The 23,732-nt window shown below is 35.3% G+C and overlaps 1 protein-coding gene across 1 annotated transcript in view; it reads left to right on the top strand.

Annotated features, from left to right (window-relative positions):
* Positions 1–23,732, top strand: part of LOC148939029 (thyrotroph embryonic factor-like) — a 67,858-nt gene that overhangs the window by 11,252 nt on the left and 32,874 nt on the right. Inside the window, exon 3 of the mRNA XM_089107287.1 lies at positions 14,705–14,829. Coding sequence (XP_088963413.1) covers positions 14,705–14,829 — 125 coding nt within the window. The remainder of the gene's footprint in view (positions 1–14,704; positions 14,830–23,732) is intronic.

Raw genomic sequence — 23,732 nt, 5'->3', positions numbered from 1 at the left:
CATGAGAATGTAACTGTGACAAGGTAAACATTGGTACAAGCAGACAGTACAATGAACATAAAAAAAGTTAAAGAAAAGTTTAAAAAAAAGTTAAAAAAGTTAAAAAAAAGTTAAAAAAAGTTAAAAAAATTAAAAAAAGTTAAAAAAAAGTTTAAAAAAGTACAAAAAATTTAAAAAAAGTTAAAAAAAGTTAAAAAAAATTAAAAAAAAAATAAAAAAAAGTTAAAAAAAAAGTTAAAAAAAAGTTTTAAAAAAAGTTAAAAAAAAGTTAAATAAAAGTTTAAAAAAAATTGGGGGAGGGGGGTTTGGTGGGAGGTTGGAAGGGGGGTGTTGGATGGAGGGTCGAGGGATAGGGTTGAGGGATAGGGGTAGGACTTGGGGCCCAAGTATCAGAAGAAATTGTTTGTCTAGTATGCATCTCAAATCATCGTGGTATGCATATTCTCACGATGATGCCATAAAAATGCCCCGAAACAAGGTCACTTTTAACACCTATCAAAAATCCATTTGATAAATCGAATGTGCTTGAACTTTTTCCAGTTCAATGGAATGAACCTGTTACGATATTGTGACGCTTAACATCAGTTGGGCAATGTCCCAGAAATAATACATTGGATGTATTTCTAAAATCATAATATGCTCAATGGCTTGTTGGTTCAGTCGATTATTGTGTCTTTCTTTTACCTAAGAAAATTATGGGTCTCACGTTCGATTCCTACATCAAACAAAAGTTACAAATGAATGAACCAGAAGACAATTAAAATGTAAAAAATCGTAAATTAAATAATAATACATGTAAAAAAAATAATTAGATAAGATAATGTAATTATGGAAATTTATTAATAATAAATTAATTTATGTAAATTAATTAAACAAATTAAATTACAGAAAGAATTTCACAATTTCTAACAAAGGAAACATCACGCACTTTGAACAGAGATCAGCACGAATTTTCACGGTAGTTGAATCAGGTCATTACACTGTCTGCTTGTATGGCGGGAGTACTGTCCGCTACTTATCATTATAGCTATATGGGAGAACACTCTGCTTTGTATCATTATAGCTATATGGGGGGACTGTGCGCTTGTAATCGTTATAGCTATATGGGTACCTGCCCCGTTGTAATCGTTATAGCTATATGGGTACCTGCCCCGTTGTAATCGTTATAGCTATACTACTGGCGGTACCCTCCTCAACGCCTCGCTCTTTACGCTAAAGTTTTTTATTGTTTTAAAAATGAAGTTGTGAGACAGAGTCAGACTTTAGGGTTAAGAGCGAGGCGTTGAGGAGGGGACCGCCTCTTTCATATACGGAATAATCTCTGTTCGTTTTGAGTTTTAATGTCGCTCCTTACTTCCAGTTAAAAAACTTGTTTTATTTATTTAATAATGTAGAAAGAGACAGTGATCGAACTATTTTGAAGTAGTCTTCGTCCCTGTGTTCTAAGATGGGAGGCTATTTGGGTGCTTTTCAAAGCTGTTTTTGCATTGAATTCTTCAATTAAGTGCATTTTCAAAGCGAAGATTTTCAAAAAACACACTTTTTGTGCATTTTCGGTTGATTAATGGCATCTCTGGGCCATTTTCACTTTTACTAAACGTTTGGCAACACTACTTCTCCCGATGCCCAGTCACCGTGTGTGACGATGAAGAAAAATCAAATTTATCTCATGAAGTATGGTGTTCGGACATCCTGTTCAATGTATCAGTAAAGAAATCAAATGATGTCCCATACTGATTTGCCAAGGTTTCACGTTTCCTGGGATCATAATTAAAAAGAGAAGGATGTAACTAAAAACGAAAAAGTAATTAAACGGGAAATAAAATTTCGAACTTACAATAAAGATGGAACGAGATAAAACCAGGGCTATATTACCTTTTTTTGCTTTTATTCCATTGTTTTTAGTCGACTTTGTTGGAGTAGAAAAACCTCTTTATGTGTAATAGCTGCGAAATTGTGCAGTACAATGTGTCTGAACTAGTGTGAAGTTCAGAGATACTGAAAAAGCAATCTCCCAAGCTGTAAAAACGGTTGCTTAGTCTGGAAAATAATTGCTGTTAACACTACAAAAGAAGTTAACGATCTAAAAATAAGTCTAGCTAGCAGTTAACCCTCCCCGCGTTTGTGTCAATTTAAACCATTTCTTTTTCGAAAAACTTATGTATAAAAGACCATTTTTTTTCAAACAGTTCGTGGTAACGAACTGAGTAAGGAGCGACCCGGCTCAATGGTAACCGAAACTCCAGAAAACGGTATTTTGATACAAATAGATACATCGAAAGAATCAGATTTTAATTTTGATTTCAAATATATAAGTATGATCAAGTTTAATTTTACCCATCAAAAGTTACGCGCCTGAGAAAATTTGGCTGTTTTTCGAAAAAAAGGGGAAAGACCCCCTAAAAATTATAGAACCTTAATGAAAATCACACCATCATATTCAGCGTATCAGAGAACCCTACTGTAGAGGTTTCAAGCTCCTATTTACAAAAATGTGGAATTTTCCATTTTTTGGCAGATAGAAAGATCACGGATGCGTGTTTTTTTTTTTTTTTTTTTTTTTTCCAGGGGTGATCGTATCGACCCAGTGGTCCTAGAATATCGTGGGAGGGCTCATTGGAATGGAAATTAAAAGTTCTAGTGCCCTTTTTAAATGACAAAAAATGGAGGGCAACTAGGCCCCCTCCCACGCTCATTTTTTTTCCAAAGTCACCCGATAAATATTTTGAGATAGCCATTTTGTTCAGCATGTTCGAAAAGATTATAAGTATGTCTTTTAGGATGACTTAATCCCCCAAAGTTCCCGGAGAGAGGGCTGAAAGTTATGAACTTTACCCAATGTTAACATATAGCACTGATTATTGGGAAGTATACAGACGTTTTCAGGGGAGATTTTTCCTGGTGGTGGGGGGGGGGGTTCATTAGAACCTTAAGTAAAATCACACCATCATATTCAGCGTATCAGAGAACCCTACTGTAGAGGTTTCAAGCTCCTATATACAAAAATGTGGAATTTTCCATTTTTTGCCTGAAGAAAGATCACGGATGCGTGTTTATTTGTTCTTTTTTTTTTCTCCCAGGGGTGATCGTATCGACCCAGTGGTCCTAGAATATCGTGGGAGGGCTCATTGGAAGGGAAATTAAAAGTTCTAGTGCCCTTTTTAAGTGACCAAAAAAAATGGAGGGCAACTAGGCCCCCTCCCACGCTCATTTTTTTCCCAAAGTCACCCGATCAAAATTTTGAGATAGCCATTTTGTTCAGCATGTTGGAAAATATTATAAGTATGTCTTTTAGGGTGACTTAATCCCCCGAGGTTCCCGGGGGGAGGGCTAAAATTTACGAACTTCATCCAATGTTAACATATAGTATTGGTTATTGGGAAGTATACAGACGTTTTCAGGGGAGATTTTACCTGGTAGTGGGGGGGGGGTCGGGGGTTATGTGGGAGGATCTTTCCATGAAGGAAGTTTTCATGGGGGAAGGGTCATTGCTCTGAAGGGGACGCCGGACTTCCCAGCATTATTTAAAAAAAGATCAGAAATTAAATATAAAAAACAAGTTTTTCAGCTGCGACAGCAGCAACATCAAAACTTTAAACGAACAGAAAATATTACATATATGATTGGGTTTACCCCCTAGTCAATACCTGGCTCTTTAAGCCAAAGCTTTTTAGTACTTTCATAAGAGCTATTTATTCTAATTAACGGCCTTTTTGATTAAGCGGTCATTTTTAAAGAATTGGAACAAAATTCGAACTTTAGCTTAAAGAGCAAGGTATTGAATAGGGGGCGAGCCCCCTAATAAACATATTAAAAATATATGAATATAGAAGTTAGTTACGTAAGTTCATTCATAAGTTATGTATATTTATTACTAATAAAAACGTTCGTAAATAAAATTAAATAAGTTTCGAGAAAGCCATTTAACCAAATAAAAGTAAATTAATATGCAAATTTTGTTTTAATCATTCTTGTACGGTGAGCCAAGATCAAAACCTGCATTTATTCAAAAACGTTCAAAAATTAAATAAAAAAAACAAGTTTTTTTTAACTGAAAGTAAGGAACGACCTTAAAACTTAAAACGAACAGAAATTATTCCATATATGAAAGGGAATGTCCCTTCTTCATCGCCTCGCTCTTTACGCTAAAGTTTGACTTTCTCACAACTCTAGTTTTTTAAAGAATAAAAAACTTTAGCGTAAAGAGCGAGGCGTTAAGGAGGGGACAGCCCCTTTCATATAAGGAATAATTTCTGTTCGTTTTAAGTTTTAACGTCGTTCCTTACTTTCAGTTAAAAAAACTTGTTTTTTTTTTATTTAATCACATTAAAGCTCATCATTTTGGCTCGAAAGCATTTTCGCCCTCTTAGGACCAATATTTTTGTTTCACTGCACAAAGTGCCCGAAAATGGCAACCGGTTGAGTTGTGATCTCTTTCATCATGAAGGGCAGAACTTGTTGAGATTTGCTGTAAAACCTGAGACAGGTAGAACCTGTTCAATATATCACTCCTGGAAAAAAAAATTGCACCCAGGCATGTGAGTCACCCAGAATCGAAACTAAAACAAGGTCGACTTTTAAATATTTTATTCCTTTTACCACAGTCAAGTGCCCTTAGCTGGGTTACCACTTCTAATAAGACTTGTCATGTGTGCCATATCTACTGTTGTGAGGAAAAGGCAGTGATTTTGTGTCTTGCATTTTTGCCGTTGCTACTCTACCATTCACTGCCCGAAACCGTCTCCAAACGATTTGTCTAGAAATGTCACAAAATGGATTTGAACGAAACTAGAACGCCGATTTCTTATTTAAATTACCATATTCTTATTCCCTTCGTTATTGAACCAAGACGGGTCATTTCCAATGGAAAACAGAATGAATATCTGTTTCAGAAATTCCGCTCTGAAGAAGTCAAACTATAGGCGGTTGCTGACAGTCCAACGACGATTTCAAATTTACAACTCGAAAGGAATTTTTAGCGAAACAAGCGTTTGTCCTAGGGGAAAGGTTAAAATATAGAAGTCCTTTTATCTGCCACTATTTTTTTCATCTCCAGTAGGAAACGTCTCTCCCCCTCCTCTATGTGAAGATGAATATATACAATAAGCGCACTTTGTGGGCTTGTTGCATCCGCTTGTTTTACCTAGCATCTCGAGTCAATGGTTTCTGCATATAGGCTATGTAACGCGTCTACTATTTTTTACATTTATTGCGACCATTGAACTTACCCAAGCTTGATAAGGAGTGGTGCCAATCGGGAGGAGGGGAAGGGAGCATTTATCCCCTTCATGTTTTTGCTCTCCCCTCCTAGATTTTAAATAGTACATTTTGGCATTTTTGTTGAATCATTTTTTTGGGGGGTAATTTCTTTGAAAAAATTGAAAACATTAAAATTGACCCACCCACTAGTGTGCCTCCCCTACATTTTCGTGAATTGGTGTCACCGTACATGAGCCAGACTTGTCAGATTTTTACATTTTACATTCGCCTATAATCACTGCAAATTTGCAGTCGAAATTGAAGGAGGAGGTAAAATACTAAGTGGTCAATTAAATATTTTCTTTGCCGCTGGTAAATCCGCACATGGGTGCCCCTGACTATATACTATCTACTCTCCCCCAAAAAAGAACTAAATGGGAGGCAAATTTGGAAATCGTTGATCCTAGTTATCTTTACAATGCCGCCTGACACGTGGTTTTAGCTTCTTGCTTTGAAGCTTGTTAGTCCGGTTTCTTGCTCCATAGGAATCACATGGCCTACTCGTGCTTTTCTCTCCCAGTCTCCTGAATTCACGTTGACGTGTACACCATTTTCGTTTTCTGATATTTTCTGATTCTCGGCTGTGGATCAAAAATATTTCTTTATTTGTGGAAATTAAAGGATTTCAATGTTGAGACGTACTGATTTTACTTTAAAGGGTTCTATGATTCTTGGTTTATATTTGTATTTATTTTAATAAATGTGGTTTTTGTCAAAAAGCGTTTTTTGACAGTCCAAAACACGTTAGTCTATGTGTATTTTTGTGGTATTTAGGGTGAATAGCCTACCTTTATTAAACAAATAGGCTATATGCGTTGGCAAATTTATCATGTAGCCTTAAAGGGGAAACAAATAGCCTAGCGAAAATGGCATAATAAATAGCCTACCATTCACTTCTTCGTCCTCTTTCCAGATTTAACAACCAATGTCGTTTTAACTGCGTTCCAACCCCCCTCCCCAATCGGGCTAGATGTAGCCCTAGACTGTATGCAAAACCTTGCTGCTTTTCTCGTTGTCATTATTTTTGTGCTTATTTCTCGTCAACAATCAGTTCATAATGCCAAATAAAGCCAATTCGGAAAGAAAACCTGGTATACTTGGGTAGGCTATTTAGCTTTGGGATATATCTAGCCCTATTGGGGGGGGACGTGAACATAGGTGACCTTCGTGTTTATATTTTGGAAGAATATTAAATTAAAAATCAATGATATATTTTTCTCAGAGAAAGAAACATGTTAATAAAACAATTTTTATTTCATAACATGCAGAAAAATTGTAGTTCGCACATTTTGAAGGTGCGTCTTACATACTTCCCCCCAATACCCCTAATGTGCAAATATATTACCCAAATTATACATTTCTCAAGCATTTTCCCATGCGTCACTCTTGTTTCAACCCATACCCGTAAATTGGATCAACGCTAACGGAATCAAGAAAGAGAAAAAAAATACATGGGAAATATATAATTTTGGCTGTATATTTTGCACATTAGGGGAGGGGGATAGTGGAAACGGCTTCAAAATGTGTTACGATTTTTCAAAAAAAACAACAAAATTTGGCATATAGCCCTGGTTTGTAACCACGCAATTGAGCCGGTAGTGATCATCATATTTGGAAAGAGAGATGGCAAAATGGAGGGTATGGTTATCTTTCAACTACCAAATTAATCCATTAACTTTACCTTATTTGTTATTCTTCTTGAATTTTATTTTATGGCTTTTAATAAAGTCAACTACGTCTGCTTTTACCTGAGCAGTATAATTTTGACAATTATGCCGTCTGAAGTGGGGGCTTTTTGCTGCCTAGGGTTGATATAATTATCCTAAGATTTGTCCTTAAGGGTTCCCCTAAATGTTTAAACATAGAAGAGCTAATGTTGCTAATATTGCCCTCAAGAAGTGATAAATGAGTCATTTCTAATTTTCGTGGGTGGCCATATAGGCTAAATATTTTTCTCTTAGATAGACTTTCCTTCTCCTTTAAAAAGAAAGATAATGTATGGCTAAGTAAGCTCTGTTCAAAAGGGGTTCTTCCCTTGGTTAATTGTTGGCTTTATTTCCTGTTACCACTATAATGGAGAATGATATAAACTTGTTTTCTCTAAAGACTATTCCAGGGCCTTTTTTCCACAAATTATTAAGCACAAACAAACAAAATAATGGAATTGGTGAAAATCTATATGCTTGCGGTTGAAAGCCTATTTTAGTGTGAATTGATTAAATTGATATATCTTGGTCCTATATTAAATTTTAATTAAATCGCAGCCGATTTCCTGAGATACAAACTTTTTCGCATGCTCACCAATGGTCTGCGAAGCATAGGTCAGGTACCGATCTCCTGGTTTTCTGCCTTCGACCGGGAGTGTAATGCGCGGTTCGGGGCAAATCATCCGACGCTTTTAACAAAATGATTGTAATAAGTAATTGCCCGCGACTTGCAATTTATTTGCTCATTACACTGGGTGAAAACACTTAATCGTATGAAATTGTCGATTTGGGTTCCACTTCAACACTAGTGTTCTCACAAGCTCCTTAAACCCCAGTAGTATGTACTTACATACATGCTGTTAACATACTATTATTGGCTGATGATTAGCGCTAAAGAATTTTTCAAATCTTATGTCTTGAATTACTAAAAAAAAAAAATACCCAAACTAAGGATTGTTGAAGTCCATGTTTGTATATTAACGATATATGTGCGACAACAAAAAAAAACACGAAAATCGGCACACACCCCCCCCCCCCCCTAGTGAGTTCCATGGTCCAAAAAAGGAAAGAAAAATAGAAATACAATCAAAGAATAAAAAGAGAAAGAGGAGTCAGTTGCGATTCATCACCTTTAATCATTTCGTATTAGTCGATACGGGACTCCACAGACCCGGCAAAAAAGATAAAAAGAAAGAAAGATAACACCACCTGCTTACAGCCAAATCAAGAATATAACGGAACCAATACCAAAAAGTCAATTCTTAGGCTACACATATAAAAAAGAAAAGGAGTCATAGTAAATGCATAACTAAGCTGTGCGAATGAATAATACTATAGTAAATAATATTCATAGTAACTGTTGACTTGCTCTTAAAAAACTCAACTACAAGACGTTTGAAGATGCCAAAAGAATGACAACTCCATGCCATAGCCGGAAGTGTATTCTGCCCTCTTGAAGATGCCAATTGAGGGTTAGAATCTTACCGAATGCAAGGCTTTAGGCCTGTTTCTTCACTCATCAATGTGGTAAGATCTTACATCTTTTATCAGAAAATGCTTAAAAGTGAAATCTTTGAACTAAGATCCTACATCTTTTGTCGTTTTTATGCAAACGTCTTTTATCATTCTGCTCTGATCAGTGGTATGAAAACAACAATGAGTATATCATCAAAGTTCTCTCATCATTTTTCAATATAGCAGAAAAATGGCGTTCTTCACACTTTTTGCTAACATCAATGAGCTGTAAGATCTTAGAACAAAGATGAGTTAAAAAACGATAATCTTTGCAGAAAGATGCAAGATCTTAGATGTAAGATCTTAGTGCTAAAACGGCCCTTTTATAAGAACCCTTGTGCTGTCAGAAAATCGTAGGTATGCGACAAACTGTCAGATGCAAACTTAGGAGACTGTAAGACACCTGAAAGTTTCACATGCAGCCATGCAAAAATAAAAGAAGCGCATGCAAGGACGCTAACTGATCTGAGATTTAAGATAGATTTATCAGCCGATGGACAAGATCTTATAGTTCGTGAATCTAACTGGAAAGTAGACAATCATTTTATACGCAAAAAAATTAAATGGTTTCATCAAAGTGAGTAAAATGAAAACCTTAGGCTGGATCCTAGGAAAATGTGCCTCAGTTTTATTACTGAGTTGGTATTACATGATGCCCAGATTCCTGGCAGTTTTTACTTTGTTGCATTAACATGGAATTTTCAAGATAGATTCTTATCAAGAAGAATTCCAAGTAATCGGACTTAGCCACCTTTAGATCTAAAGAGAGTACCATGTGAAACATATATCACATGAATACAACAGGCAAGCTCTGGAAACATTAAGAGCCAGCTAGATCAAATCAAACCATGGAACAGCTATCTCAAATGAAGCAAGAAGATTAGTCTCCGGGGAAACTTGGTCAAATGTTACGGCAGACGAATACGGTTCTGACTTTTATTTGGGCTCACCAACACAATAGTGGTGGCACAAAGACATCAAAAGTTTGGAATGCAAATTTTCTTGTATAAACCAGACATTAATATAAATCAAAACAGTGCTGGCTCCATGATTGACCCTTGTGGGACTCCAAATTCTAGTCATTTAGAGGGTTATTGCTAGCAAAAATCAGCAGTTACATGCCCTCCGATGTGGCCCAGTTTAACAAGTAGTGGCATTTGTTAAAGAATCGAATGCTTTCTTTACATCCAACAATAAAGCAGCTGAGAATAAACCAAAACCTAAGGCCAGATGAAAGAAACTATGAAGCGAAGCAAATGTCAATCACCAGGACAAAACCCAAACTGATATCCATGGAGCAACTGTTTCGAATCGAGAAATTTTGTAAGGTTTGATAGCATGGTATTGTCAAAATATTTTGCTGAATACTAGCAGGAGAGAGAGATCGGTGTGTAATTTGAAGGGTTGCTTCTTCAACCTCCATTAAAAGAACTGTCGCCCTTGCACTTTCAATCGCTACTGGAAAATAACAAGATCGTAAGAAGTTTGGACAAGCTCAGATAAGGGTGATTGCTCGTAAAATGTAACAACCATTGTAGGAATATGATCTAGGCATGAAGAGGAAATGCACTGTAGTTGTAGAGAAGCAGTCTTACAGATTTCAGACTTTTATTGGTACCCTTGCCGTTCATTTTAGCCAAGCCGGGCCTAATTAAGATTAAATAAAAAAACAAGTTTTTTAAACTGAAAGTAAGGAGCAACATTAAAACTTAAAACGAACAGAAATTATTCCGTATATGAAAGGGGCTGTCCCCTCCTCAACGCCTCGCTCTTTACGCTAAAGTTTTTTATTGTTTTAAAAAATAAAGTTGTGAGACAGAGTCAAACTTTAGCGTAAAGAGCGAGGCGTTGAGGAGGGGACAGCCCCTTTCATATACGGAATAATTTCTGTTCGTTTTAAGTTTTAATGTCTCTCCTTTCTTTCAGTTTAAAAAACTTGTTTTTTTTATTTAATTTCTGATAGTTCTTTAGTTAATGCAGCTTTTATTTGCATAAAATTTTTAATTTTATTTTGCTAAATTTATGTTTTTAAAGATTAAATCAAGTAACTAAATTCTATATTATTATATTTTTATTCTGGCAAAAAATACAAAGTTGCAGATTTTTGCAGATATGAGCTTTAACCTATGTAATAGGGTTTTCTGATACGCTGAATCTGCCGGTGTGATTTTCATTAAAATTCTTTCTCTTGTAGGGGCAAAATTCCGTTTTTAAAAGTTTCGATTACTATTGAGCCGTATCGCTTGCTTTTTTATTGTTTTTTTTATTACTTATATGTTATTACGTATATGAGGGGGTTCTGCCCTTAGTCAATACCACGCTCTTTAAGTTAAAATTTCAAAAAAAAATTGTATACACAAACCCATGAATAACAAAGGCCATTTAATTAGAATAGATAGCTCTTTTGAAAGCACTAAAAAAATCTGTAGCGTAAAGAGCGAGGTATTGACTTGGGGGAGAACCCCCTCACATACGTTATAATTTCTGTTCGTTTTAAGTTCTAATATTCCTTCTTACATTTCAGTTGAAAAAACTTGTTTTTTTTTTACTTAATTTCTGTTCGTTTTTTAAATAATGCTTGGAAATCCGGCGCCCCCTTCATAGAAATGTCCCTTACCCCAAAGAAACATCCTCCACGGAAATATTCTCCAGAGTAACTCCCTCCTCTAGCCCCCCTCCAGAAAAAATCCTTCCTGAAAATGGTTGTATACTTCCCAATAACCAATAAATAATGCTGGCAAGTCCGGCGCCCCCTTCATGGCGATTTCCCTTCCCCCATGAAAACTTCCTTCATGAACAGATCCTCCAACATAACCCTCGACCCACCCTTCCCTCCCACTAGCAGAAAAAAACCTCCTGAAAACTTCTGTATACTTCCGAATAACCAATACTATATGTTAACATTGGGTAAAGTTCATATCTTTTAGCCCTCCCTCTGGGTACTTCGGGGGATTAAGTCATCCCAAAAGACATATTTATCATATTTTCGACCATGCTGAACAAACTGGCTATCTCAGAATTTTGATCGGGTGACTTTGGGAAAAAAATGAGCGTGGGAGGGGGCCTAGTTGCCCTCCATTTTTTTTGGTCACTTAAAAAGGGCAATAGAAATTTTAACTTCCGATACAATGAGCCCTCCCACTATATTCTAGGACCACTGTGTCGATATGATCACCCCTGCAAACAAGCAAAAAAAACAACAAAACAAACAAACAAACAAATAAACACGCATCCGTGATCTTTCTTCTGGCAAAAAATGCAAAAATCCACATTTTTGTAGATAAGAGCTTGAAACCTCTACAGTAGGGTTCTCTGATACGCTGAATATGATGGTGTGATTTTCATTAAGGTTCTATAACTTTTAGGGGGTCTTTCCCCCTTTTTTTGAAAATCAGCTAAATTTTCTCAGGCGCGTAACTTTTGATGGGTAGCTCTAAACTTGATGAAAGTTATATATTTGAAATCAGCATTGAAATCTGATTCATTTGATATATCTATTGGTATCAAAAACCCGTTTTCTAGAGTTTCGGTTACCATTGAGCCGGGTCGCTCCTTACTTACAGTTCGTTACCACGAACTGTTTGATTTGTAATCAAGATAGAGTGCTGGACAAATATCTGCTGTATAAAGCACATTGTACTTGTGTGAAAAAGTTTAATGTTTGGGTTTACCAATTAAATCAACCCTCAATTGTGCATCTTGTCATGATCACATTCCGTTTTCAGGTTTTTTTTTTTTTTTTTTTTTTTTTTTTTTTTTTTTTTAATTAGAACTAGTATCGGTATCGATTGGATAATGGGATATTGCTAGATTTCTTCTTTCAAACTTGTCTCAATTAAAACGCAACATATTTCGTAATTTCTTACTGATCGCTTGAAATTTAAACAATAATTACTGAAAACCTGTTTTTTGCTTTTTTTCCGGATTTTTCGGTTGCCGAGTTGTAGTCATAGTGCCGCTAGATACCCAACAAACTAGATATAAATAAATTAAATTAACTCATTAATATTTTCGGTATTAGCCTGTATATTTTTGCTCGTAAGCTATTCTTAGCGTTTTCCTACTGATTTCGTAGTTGAAAATTTAGGCGGGGTCTCAGATGAAACATAATTTAATAATCATATTGAATGTTTTCAAAATTCTGTCTCAAAATCTAGGTAGACTGCGTAAATTGAAATATTTTTCTTTCTATTTTTATGCTCCATCTATTTTTTTTTTCATCCCTGTATTGTGTATTATGCATCAGTATGGACTGGAACATTTCTGAGAAATTTAAAATTTCCAAAACAGCGTAATTCGAGTATAGTCTGGCAAGTTGGTCAACGACTCAGTAAGAGATGTTGGTGAATAAAATAAAATTGCATCTTGTACAATAACATTTATGTTAACGTTTATCGTTGTGTTAAATGTTTAACGTTTATGTTAAATGCTACAACAGTAATTGCCTGATTTTATTTTTATGCGTGTCCTTCCAAATCTCGGTTTCCCCACGCATGATACCCGCTAAACAAAAAATAGTCTTCAAGCTCCTCGGGCCGTGACAACCAGGCCAACATTTTGCTTGTAAAAGGATTACAAATTGAAATGATTTGTTATAACGAAAGTAAGATTCAACTGAACTTTCTCATTTTAAGAAAAAAAAGAGAAATATTATGTTTATATTATTAGTTTTAGATATATATATAAATATACGTATTTCACAGCTGATAAAGCCATATACAAAACTGATACAAGGAAACTAATATAGATAAATGAAAAATTCTACTTACGGGCCTCTAAACCTTTTACAATTAATTTGCCTATTGTCATTATATATCTAGGAGAGTTGGTTTAAGGACTCCCAGTAGCAGCTCATAATTACTCTTGTTAAACAAATCATTACCGGTATATTGGGATTCTTGTAGATTTATTAGTTGTTTTTTTTTATGTATGTATGATCAAGTTTCTAGTCTGAACTGCCAGAGTAAGGACCTATCTTTTTTTTCTTTCTTTCCTTTAAAGTGATGCTAAATAAAGGTTGTCCACCTCATGGACAAGTTCTGCTTCTTGAAAGGATTATTTATTATGTTCTATGATTGATATAGAATTTCACACAAAAAAACACTCATGTCAGAGTGAGTCACCTCGAGATTTTTGTTATAGTCTATACGCCCCGTGTGTCACCAAACACTTTGCGTGCCTAGTCTTAATTTACTGATGTTAGAATAGGATATTGAAGATTAACAGAATTAAACGAATGGTGTTAAATAAAAAAGAATCATTGTAAAAAGTTTATGTTTTGACGATGGAAATCTGCCTGCCTCAGGTTTATTATTTTGTAGTGGCCATCGTCCGTCCGGAAATGTTTCAAAGCCCTATCCTCTCAACTCATTTGTATTGCTGAAACACTGTATGGGGAATCTGAAAATGGGGGTGGATGGGGCTCCTCTCCATCTTTGGAAGGCGGTCTTTACTCATGTTTTGCTTCTCTGACCCGTGAACAACCAACTATGGCGTGTTTTGTGAAGTGAGGATTAAGCCATACGAAGGATCTATTACCCGACTCTGATGTTTGGGATCTTTCAACGTGTTGTCAATAGGAATTTTTTGCTTTTTTCAAAAAAAGGAAAACAATGATTAAACATGATAAACGTGTTGAACTTCTTAATAAAGCAACTACAGTGCTAAGAACTTCAGTTCTTTAGTGAATATATTATAAAAGATAAGACCTAGACTCTAGCCCAATATTGATTAAATTGAAATAGCATTATTACAAAAATTCGTCGCAGTCGACAGCGGCCTACCGAAGCATCTTTAACTTGAACCTATTCTTCCACCCTCACTGTTCAATGCCTTTTCTCATGCCACCTCCCAGGAAAAACCAACTACCAGATACACCTGATCTTTTTGTATACTAGAGTTATATTCTGGAATACCAGTGGTACAATTCTCGAGTTGAAATAACTGTCGGTATTTTACGAATGTTTCATTTGTTGCCTTTCTTTGTATTCTTGGTTTTCTGGGGGAGGGGTACCTGGTCAGTCGAGCTTATTGTTACATATCCCTTTTGTTTCCAATAAGGGTATCGAAATTTCAAGGAAGGCTATTTAGAAAATTCTGTACAATCTGGCTACGGCACGATGTTGTGAACTATGTATTTAATATCTATTTATCTCCTTTTTTATAGAAGAAATGGTAATATTGGATTTCTTTGCTATTCTTAACTTTTATTGTGATATTTTCAGCGCTCAAAGGCAAGGATGATGCCGATAAAAAGGATGATGATCCCTGGGGTCTTGTCGATGGACAGTCGGCCTTTCTTGGCCCAAATCTATGGGACAGAGATGTTTTTGCCGATAGTGACCTAAAGGTTAGTATCACAATCTTAACACACTAATAATTTTATGATGGGATGGTCGGTTAGTCTGTTCTCCTTATTTTTCTTTTTTTTTTTAAGAAGATTTTTATGAAGTTCCTTCTGCGTTTGCTTTATGTAAAAACTGAAGATAAATTGAAACAGAAGCGAAAGTAGAACTAGTGATCTTACGAATTTTCTCATAACTTGCCCATTAGTTCATGTACAGCGCTGCATTTGGGACAAGATGATAATATTTAGGTAAGTTGCGGAGTCTACCTTAAGGGGAAAATTGGTAGGGCTATGTAAGGTACTTATGGCATAAAGGAGAAAAATTATTTGCAAAGCAAGGGAGTCTGCTGCAGAGTCTAAGGTAAACCAGATACTTTTCAGTTATCCCGACCATACTCAAGACAAGATCTTTTATTGACAAAATACTGTTTTTGTCAATAGTTTTCTATAAATAATTTTCTTAACTGGTCGACGAGGAGCAGGGCTCGATGTAGATGCAGGACTCAAGTTCTAGATCTGAATAAGCCGGTTTCTCTGTGCATTCGGAGATAATTAGCTTAGTCTCAGTGACATAAACTATTATGCAGGTATATTTTAATTAAATATTGAATATATAAATTTTTTGTTAGGTATTTAATATAATGCGTTCTGGGTGGCCTGTTTTCCATAATTCTCTGTTGTAGTTTCCATCAATTTTTTTTCTAAAATATTATATTTTGCTCATATTTTGGTATATTTCATTACAATTAACCTAACTTAACTTCTTGAGTGTGGTTGGGATCACTGACAATTACCTTAAACCATTCTGTGTATTTTTCATTTTCAGGTAGATCATAGCCAGCGCAGTATTATTTTTGGTTTTTCTTTTAGACCAGGACACTTCGCATCGAAGGAGTTGTCGTTGAAACTTCGAAAAGGGCTCATTCGATTTGAAATTGGAAAGGCTTGTGCCCTTTTTAATAGTCGACAGTGATTGGAGGAAAACTAACTTACGCCCACCATTTCCCCAAACGCAACCATAAAAATTTTGTGATAGTCATTTTGTTCCAAGTAGTTGAAAGCTCAGGAAATTAGGTCCTTAAGGATGAAAACCCCCCCCCCCACAGCCCTCAGGGAAAGGGTTGTAAGTCATGCCCTGGGGGTATATAAGGTTTTCATTGAAAATATTGTCGTAGAAACTTCAAAAAGGGCGTATTCGATTGGAAATTGAGAGGGCTAGTGGCTTTATTAATAGTCAAAAGTAATCGGAGGGCGACTTGCCTCCCCCCCCACACCCATCATTTTGCCAAACATATCAAATAAAAATTTCGAGATAGCCCATTTGTTATGAAAGGTCCGGAAATTATGTCTTCGAGTATCCCTCCAGCCCTCAGGGCAAGGGTTGTAAGTTATTCCCTGGGGGCATATAAGGTTTTTTATAGAAAGCATGGTCATATAAACTTCGGAGGGGGCTTTACTGGATTGGTAATCAGACGCTCTAGTGCTCTTTATGAGTCAAAGTAATCGGAGGGTAGCTACCCCCTCCCACACACACACACACACACACATGTCGTATTGTCTCGAAATGCATCTAATAGAAATTGAGATATCCATTCTATTCAAAATAGTCTAAATATCATATAAAAAGGCTTATGGGGTTGGAACAACCCCCAGAGATTAGGGGCAAGGGTTGTAAGCTATGACCAGGGGGTATTTAAGATTTTTATGGAATGGACGGTTGTTTAACTTTAGAAGAGGCTCATTTGGTTGAAAATTGGAAGTTCTAGTTCCTCTTTAAGCATCAAAAGTGATAGACGGCATTTAGCACCCCCTCCCCTTCTTCTAGAACCCCTCCTTTCACCAGACAAACCTGATTGAAATTATGAGATAGCGATTTTTTTTCAAAATAGTCCAAAGAACATATAGTAAACAACAAAAGTACGAAGAACAATAGGGAAATCTTTTTGCAAGACAGTGAAGATAATTTGAATGAATATTTCGGCCCTGTGTCAAAGGGCCGTCCTCAGCAAGACAAAAATATATGAATGAAAAAAGACTCACAACAAAATGCGACCATTAAAACCAAAAATTAAAAAAATTTTCAAAGCAGTCCTAGTATCTTTACTTCAGCAAAGTTCAACCAGGACTTATAAAAAGTAAGGTGAGACACGGCAATTCAATAAGAAGAAAGAAAAATAAATTAAAAACACGTTCCTCTTGCTAATCCAGCTTTTTTGGCAGCTAGTCTCAAAGGTCTTTTTATGACAAGTTCTGTGTTAATGTCTATCGGTTTTTTAAAATATTTTGTAAGATCATTTTTAATTAAATTTATGTATAGAGCATTTAGTGTATATTCCCCCAAGTCCCTATTTAAGGAAATATTATTATTTATCTTAAGTCTGATTTAAATTGATTCTCGGACTACCTGTTTTATGTCTAGGTCATTGCTAATGAGGGCGGATTCATCAAAAAGTATATTGTGGCCAGGATTTTTAAAAATTTTGCTGCCTAATGCAGAATCAGATGAAACAACGGAAGTACTACAATTTAGATCTTTGACAATATCATCTTTATGCTGTTGTATGCGTTTCTCTAAAATCTAGTGAGTTCTACCTACATAGTATTTGCCACAATCGCATGGTATTTGATAGACCCCTCTTTGGCGAGTAACTGGGGTTTTATCCTTACCAGAATTTAGAAAATCTATGATTCTAAAATTATTTGTGAATACTACATACAGATTATTTTTTTGCATACTCTTTTAAGATTTGTAGTGATTTTTGGGATGTAGGGGAGGTAAATTATGTTTAAGGGCTTGTCAGAAATATCACATGGTGAACTATCATTAATTTTAGGGGAATGTCTCTTCAGTCTACAATTAATTACATTATTAATAAATAAAGTAGGATACCCATTTCCAAAAAGTACGTCCTTGATAAAATTTAATTTTGCTGTTATGTGGAAATCAGAACAAATATTTAAGGCCTAATCGACGAGGGGTATTACAACTGCTCTTTTAACTTGTGGGGGGTGGTTTGATTTAAAATGTAAATATTTATCATTTTGTGTTGGTTTTCTATAAATAGTAAAATTGAGTTTATCGAAGCTACGAATAACTAACACATCTAGGAATGGGATTTTATTTGCAATTTCGATTTCTAAAGTAAATTGTAAATTTCTATCGTATGTATTAAGGTGATCTAAAAAACCCTTAAGCTCATTTTCCCCATAGTTCCAGAGTGAAATTACATCATTCATGTAACGTCCCCAAAAGATATATTTTAAAAAATACTAATCTAACGTCCAATTTTCAATATGTTCAACATAAATATTCGCCTGTAACCTGGAGAGGGTCCCGCCCATCGCTAAGCCATTAATTTGCTGGTAAAAAGAATTACGGAATTGGAAATACATTGAGTACTTGTTACAGAGTTTAAGGTCATTAAGACATCACAATCTATTCCTGCTGCTGAAGCTTATATTAAGTGATAATTTTCTTTGATTTTATTTTCTAATAATTGTTCAGATACTGTGACATTAATATTTGTATACATAGAAACAATGTCAAAGCTACTTATAATTGTATTTTCCGAGATGTTTACGTTTTTGAGTTTTTCAACAAAATCTACCTAATTACATATATATGAATTTTTGAGAGTAAAGCAAAGGTTTAAAGGCTGTACATAACCATTTCCCAATATTGGATGTGGGGGCTTTCGTACAAGCTATTATGGGCCTTAAGGGAATGCCTTGCTTGTGTAATTTTGGTAGACCATAAAACTTTGGGCAAAAGCTACCAAGGGGGAAAAATTTATTGTATAGCTGTGGAGTAATTTTACCATTTTGTTTTAAACTTTTTAGTTCATTTATAATTTTGTTTGCAAATTGATCAGTATGATCGTGGGTTGTAGTCCTATATATTGTCCAGTTATTTAGATGAAAATAATTGTTTGTGTCGTAATCTGTCGTATCCATGACAACCAGATAATCGTTTTTATCAGCCTTATTTATAATTATGGATGGCTCTTTACAGAGGTTAGATAGTATTTTTAGGTCACAAAAATTATCTGGTTTTTATTGGTGGGAAAATTAACCTTTTTTTGATTGTTGTAAAGGGTATCTATAAGAATAGCCCTATCTTCATCCGGGTTGGATATAGATCTGTATGTAGTATTCACAAATAATTACAAAATCATAGATTTCCTATATTCTTGTAAGGATAAAACCCCAGTTACTCCAAAAGAGGGTGTCTATCAAATACCATGCGATTGTTGCAAATACTATGTAGGTAGAACACACCAGAATTTGGAGAAGCGCATACAACAGTATAAAGATGATATTGTCAAAGATCTAAATTCTAATATTTCCGTTGTTTCATCTGATTCTGCATTAGTCAGCCAATTTTTAAAAATCCTGGCCGCAATATGCTTTTTGATGAATCCGCCCTTATTAGCAATGACCTAGGCATAAAGCAGGTAGTCCGAGAATCAATTTAAAGCAGACTTAAGATTAATAATAATATTTCCTTAAATAGGGACTTGGGGGAATATACACTAAATGCTCTATACATAAATTTAATTAAAAATGATCTTACAAAATATTTTAAAAAACCAATCGACATGAACACAGAACCTGTCACAAAAAGACCTTTGAGGTTAGCTACCAAAAAATCTGCATTAGCAATAAGAACGTGTTTTTAAATTATTTTTCTTTCTTCTCATTGAATTGCCTTATTTTAACATACTTTTTATCGGTCCTGGTTGAACTTCGCTGAAGTAAGGATGCTAGGACCGCTTTGAAATTTGTTCTAATTTTTGGTTTTATTCGTTGCGTGTTGTTGTGAGTCTTTTTTCTTTTATATATTTTTGTCTTGCTGAGGATGTTCCTTTGCCATAGGGCAGAAATATTCATTCAAATTATCTCCACTGTCTTGCAAAAAGATTTCCCTATTGTTCTTCGTACTTTTGTTGTTTGTTATGGAAAGGCAGTGTGGTCTTCGTCACTATTTTAGAACATATAGTAATTTCTTTAGGGATGACACAACCCCCAGCGCTCTGGGGATAGGTTTGTAAGTTATTTTTTGAGGCCATATAAGGTTTTTATTGAAGTAAATAAAAAAAAACAAGTTTTTTTTACTGAAAGTTAAGAGCGACATTAAAACTTAAAACGAACAGGAATTATTCCGTATATGAAAGGGGCTGTCCCCTCCTCAACGCTTCACTCTTTACGCTAAAGTTTTTTATTGTTTTAAAAAATAAAGTTGTGAGACAGAGTCAAACTTTAGCGTATAGAACGAAGTGTTGAGGAGAGGACAGCCTAAATTATATATTTATATATTGGAAATCAGCATAAAAGTCTGATTCTTTTGACGTATCTATCGGTATCAAAATTCCGTTTCTTAGAGTTTTGGCTACTATTGAGCCGGGTCGCTCCTTACTTGCAGTTACCACGAACTGTTTAATGGGTGGTAGTATAAACATGAGATCGGGCTTATTTGATTTGAAATTGGAAGTTAACAATTTTATTCATCGTAGTTGAAGGTTTGGGAAATTATTTCTGTGAGGAAGACACCCCCCCCCCCTTCAGCTCTCAGGAAAGGGTTGTAAGTTATACCTTTGGGGCATATAAAATTCTTATAATAAGGATGGTCGTATATGTTTTGGAGGGTACTCACTTGGTAATCATAAGTTCTAGTGCACTTTTTAAGAGTCAAAGTGAAATCACCACAGCTACCCCCCCCCCCTCCTCCCACACACAAACACGTCGTGTGTTCCTGAGATTTATCTATTAGATATTTTGAGACAGTCCTTTATTCAAAATAGTCCAGATATCATATAATAATGGTTTTGAGGTTGATACAAACAACCAGAGTATGAGGGTTGTAAGTTGTGCCCCTGGGGCATTTAAGGTTCTTATGGAAGAGATGGTTGTAGAAGCTTTAGAGGTAGCTCATTGGGTTGAAATTACAAGTTCAAAACCCCTATGCTTTCTAAAAACCCAGAGTATATTTTGTACTTAACTGAAAAAATTCTTTTAAATGTTTGCACTTTTATAACTTTAAGAAATCAAAAATTAATTAAGATTTTAAGGAATAAATATGAGCATATGTATATTAAATTGACAATGCACATTTTTTTCAGTAAATTCATTTGAATTGTTTTCAGTAAATTACAAATTATATTCTGGGTTTTAGAAAGCCTGGGGGTTTTGAACCCTACTCGTGTTAATTTCTGCTCGTTTTGAGTTTGACTCTGTTATTTATTTTAATTTCTGTTCGTTTTGGGTTTCATTTATTTATTGATACTGATTTGTGGTAGTTGTATGGGGTAGATTGTTTGATTGTATTTTTGTTCATTTTTGGTTTAATGGAGTTCTTAACTTTTTTTTTAAAACTTATTTTGTGGAAATATTTTTTTTTTTTATTAATTTCAAGTTAAAAGTGGCTTTGCTCATGTTCTGAGGAGAATACGAAATATAACTAAACTTTTGCTTTAAAGAAAAAAAAATGACTCTTGAATGTAAACAGTTTTTTCATAATACATGTTTTGAAAAGATAAAGAAATTTATCTTTATAATAATATTTAATAATATTTACCTGTTTTTATAAGATAATTTCAGGTTGCAGTCCCAGTGATTTGTAGCGTCCTAGGAAAAAAATATCTTGTGCGGCAGTAAATGCGAATAAGAAAACGGCTAACATAGAAATTGAAACAGCTGCAGCTAAGTAAATAAAAACGAGTTAGAGGAACAATTCTACTGAGTTGGGCATTCTCGAATTTAAACCAGAGATACTGAAAAAAAAATGTCTATTCAGGACCAACCCGCCTGACTTCCTATAAAGAACTAAAATGTACCGCTGTATTCTTTAAATAATGAGTAAAGATCCACTGAAAAAATCTGTGTCACTGTTACTCATTTTTACCAGAACAAACATTGATAATCGGAATTCTTTAAGGGCCGAAGATATGTAGCTTTCAGTATCCCAAGGTGATTCAGCCCAGGGGCTCTATTCTTTATATTTTCCTTCAATTTGATTTTTAATATAATTTATTTTTATTGTGTTGCTAGTAAGTTAGGAAGCGACAAAATAGGAAACTTCAGCAATTGAAATCCAGTTAAAATAAATCAACATATTTTTGTCTTGCTCCCTGGTGAATTTTCTTTAAAACTCAGCGACATATTATCCCTTCGCGTGCAATTTGAGGTCCGAAATATTTTCCTCTTAGTTCTCTGTCGTTTAGATTTTTAGACTATGCAGTTTAAGTGCTGCTTTCGAAACTTAAGTAAAGGTATAGAGGCCGTACCTACTCTTTCGAAAATAGTTTTTTTTTTCTTGATTAACATGCAGTAAAAGCATGAGACTTTAAATATTTTTGGAAACCTGATTTAGGCACACTACTTTTTAGCTAATAATGTGTACTTCAAGCAAATTTTATCTCAAAAACCTCTTGAATGTTACAGTAGCGAGTGACAAAACAGGAATACTATTAACTTCGAACTGCTGAATGACAAAGCAGCCAGACATATCGGATGAAATAAGGCAATGGAGATGACGTTATCTAGGACACATAATTGGGACACAAGCATCCAGTTTGCCCAATGTGCTTATTCAGTGACAATCAGAGGGCAAGACGACAGGGAAGGCCGAAAAAATACGCTTCGAAGGAAAAACGAACGGCAAGGATGCCATGCACATATGTCTAATACCAGAGTCGGGAGGCGTCTATGCTGCTGCGCTTCCAAGAGATGATTAGAGGCTCTTCACCGACGTCCTGTGCGTCTTTGGAAGTACTAAAGAAGCCAAAGCCTTATATAAGGCTCAATAATAAGGGGTTAACGTTGAGAAGTCGTCCTGTCTTTATCAACCAAGAATAGTTGCATTCGATGCTTTCGGTTCTGTAATTGAAAATCTGTTATATGACGTTTTTTTGTAAAACACTTCTACTACTACTAACAACTCACCGCAGCACCAAGCTGCCTGAGGCCGGCAAAGTTACTTACGCTCCTCCTCTATCCCAATTTATGCGGTGCCTCCCTCTTTACACCCTTTCAAGAAGTTCTGATTTCCCTTGAATCGTTCCTTACGACATTCTCCAACTCAACTGAGGACGATCTTTCCATTTAGCCCTAGAAGGTTGGCCGAAAAGGACAATCTTTGGCAATCTGTAATCCTTTATCCACTGAACATGCTCTAGCCATACACGCATACTCTTAAAACCGACCAATTTCTATCCTAAAGGTTGCTCTCTCTCAAAAATCATGTAAACCAGGTGATTCACGCCAAGCGTAGCGGAACTGTGCCAAGCGTTTTCGGTGGTGTTTCAAGCTTGGTGCTACTTTGTCAAGTGGGGCGGAACTGTATGGTACCCGTGGCATTCTGAGACATATACGAGGTGGTGGAACGTCAGTGCCTCCTCGGTTCTATTACTTGTTCAAGCTATTTCTCCTGTGTTATTTGGCTGGTGCCACAAATGCTTTCTATCACAGTTTCTGACTCCCGGAGACAGTCGGAAAATGGAGTTCCTTGAAGGTCCTGGCTCTAAAACAAAAAAAAAAAAACCGAAAAATTAGACAAGACATAATTCGAAAAAAATTCGTACTTTTAGTTTTAGGATTTCTAGACCAATATCCGCCTTTGCAACTTCCAAAACAAACATTAGAAGCTTTGGCCCATATAATCATTGCTTGTTGTTTAAATAATTTTTAATTTTTAGAAAAATCTTATTTTTAATATTCACTACATTTAACAGTGGTTCTGAATAAAAAAAATAGTTGAATTTTTTTTAAATATGGTAGTAAAATATATATGCTTTTTTTTTTGCAAATTCAATTTTTTCAATTTGAAATGTGTTATGAGACTTTTTTTTGTAAAACTCATACTTACACCCACTCTTAAATTGTAGCAAGTTCTATCAATTCGTTCAGTC

This window comes from Artemia sp. Qi Xiang Cuo, unplaced genomic scaffold (assembly GCF_049724085.1).
Source record: "Artemia sp. Qi Xiang Cuo unplaced genomic scaffold, ASM4972408v1 HiC_scaffold_22, whole genome shotgun sequence".
Classification (NCBI taxonomy): Eukaryota; Metazoa; Arthropoda; class Branchiopoda; order Anostraca; family Artemiidae; genus Artemia; species Artemia sp. Qi Xiang Cuo.
The sequence above is the reverse complement of the archived record's forward strand: the minus strand, read 5'-3'. Positions and strand labels throughout refer to the sequence as shown.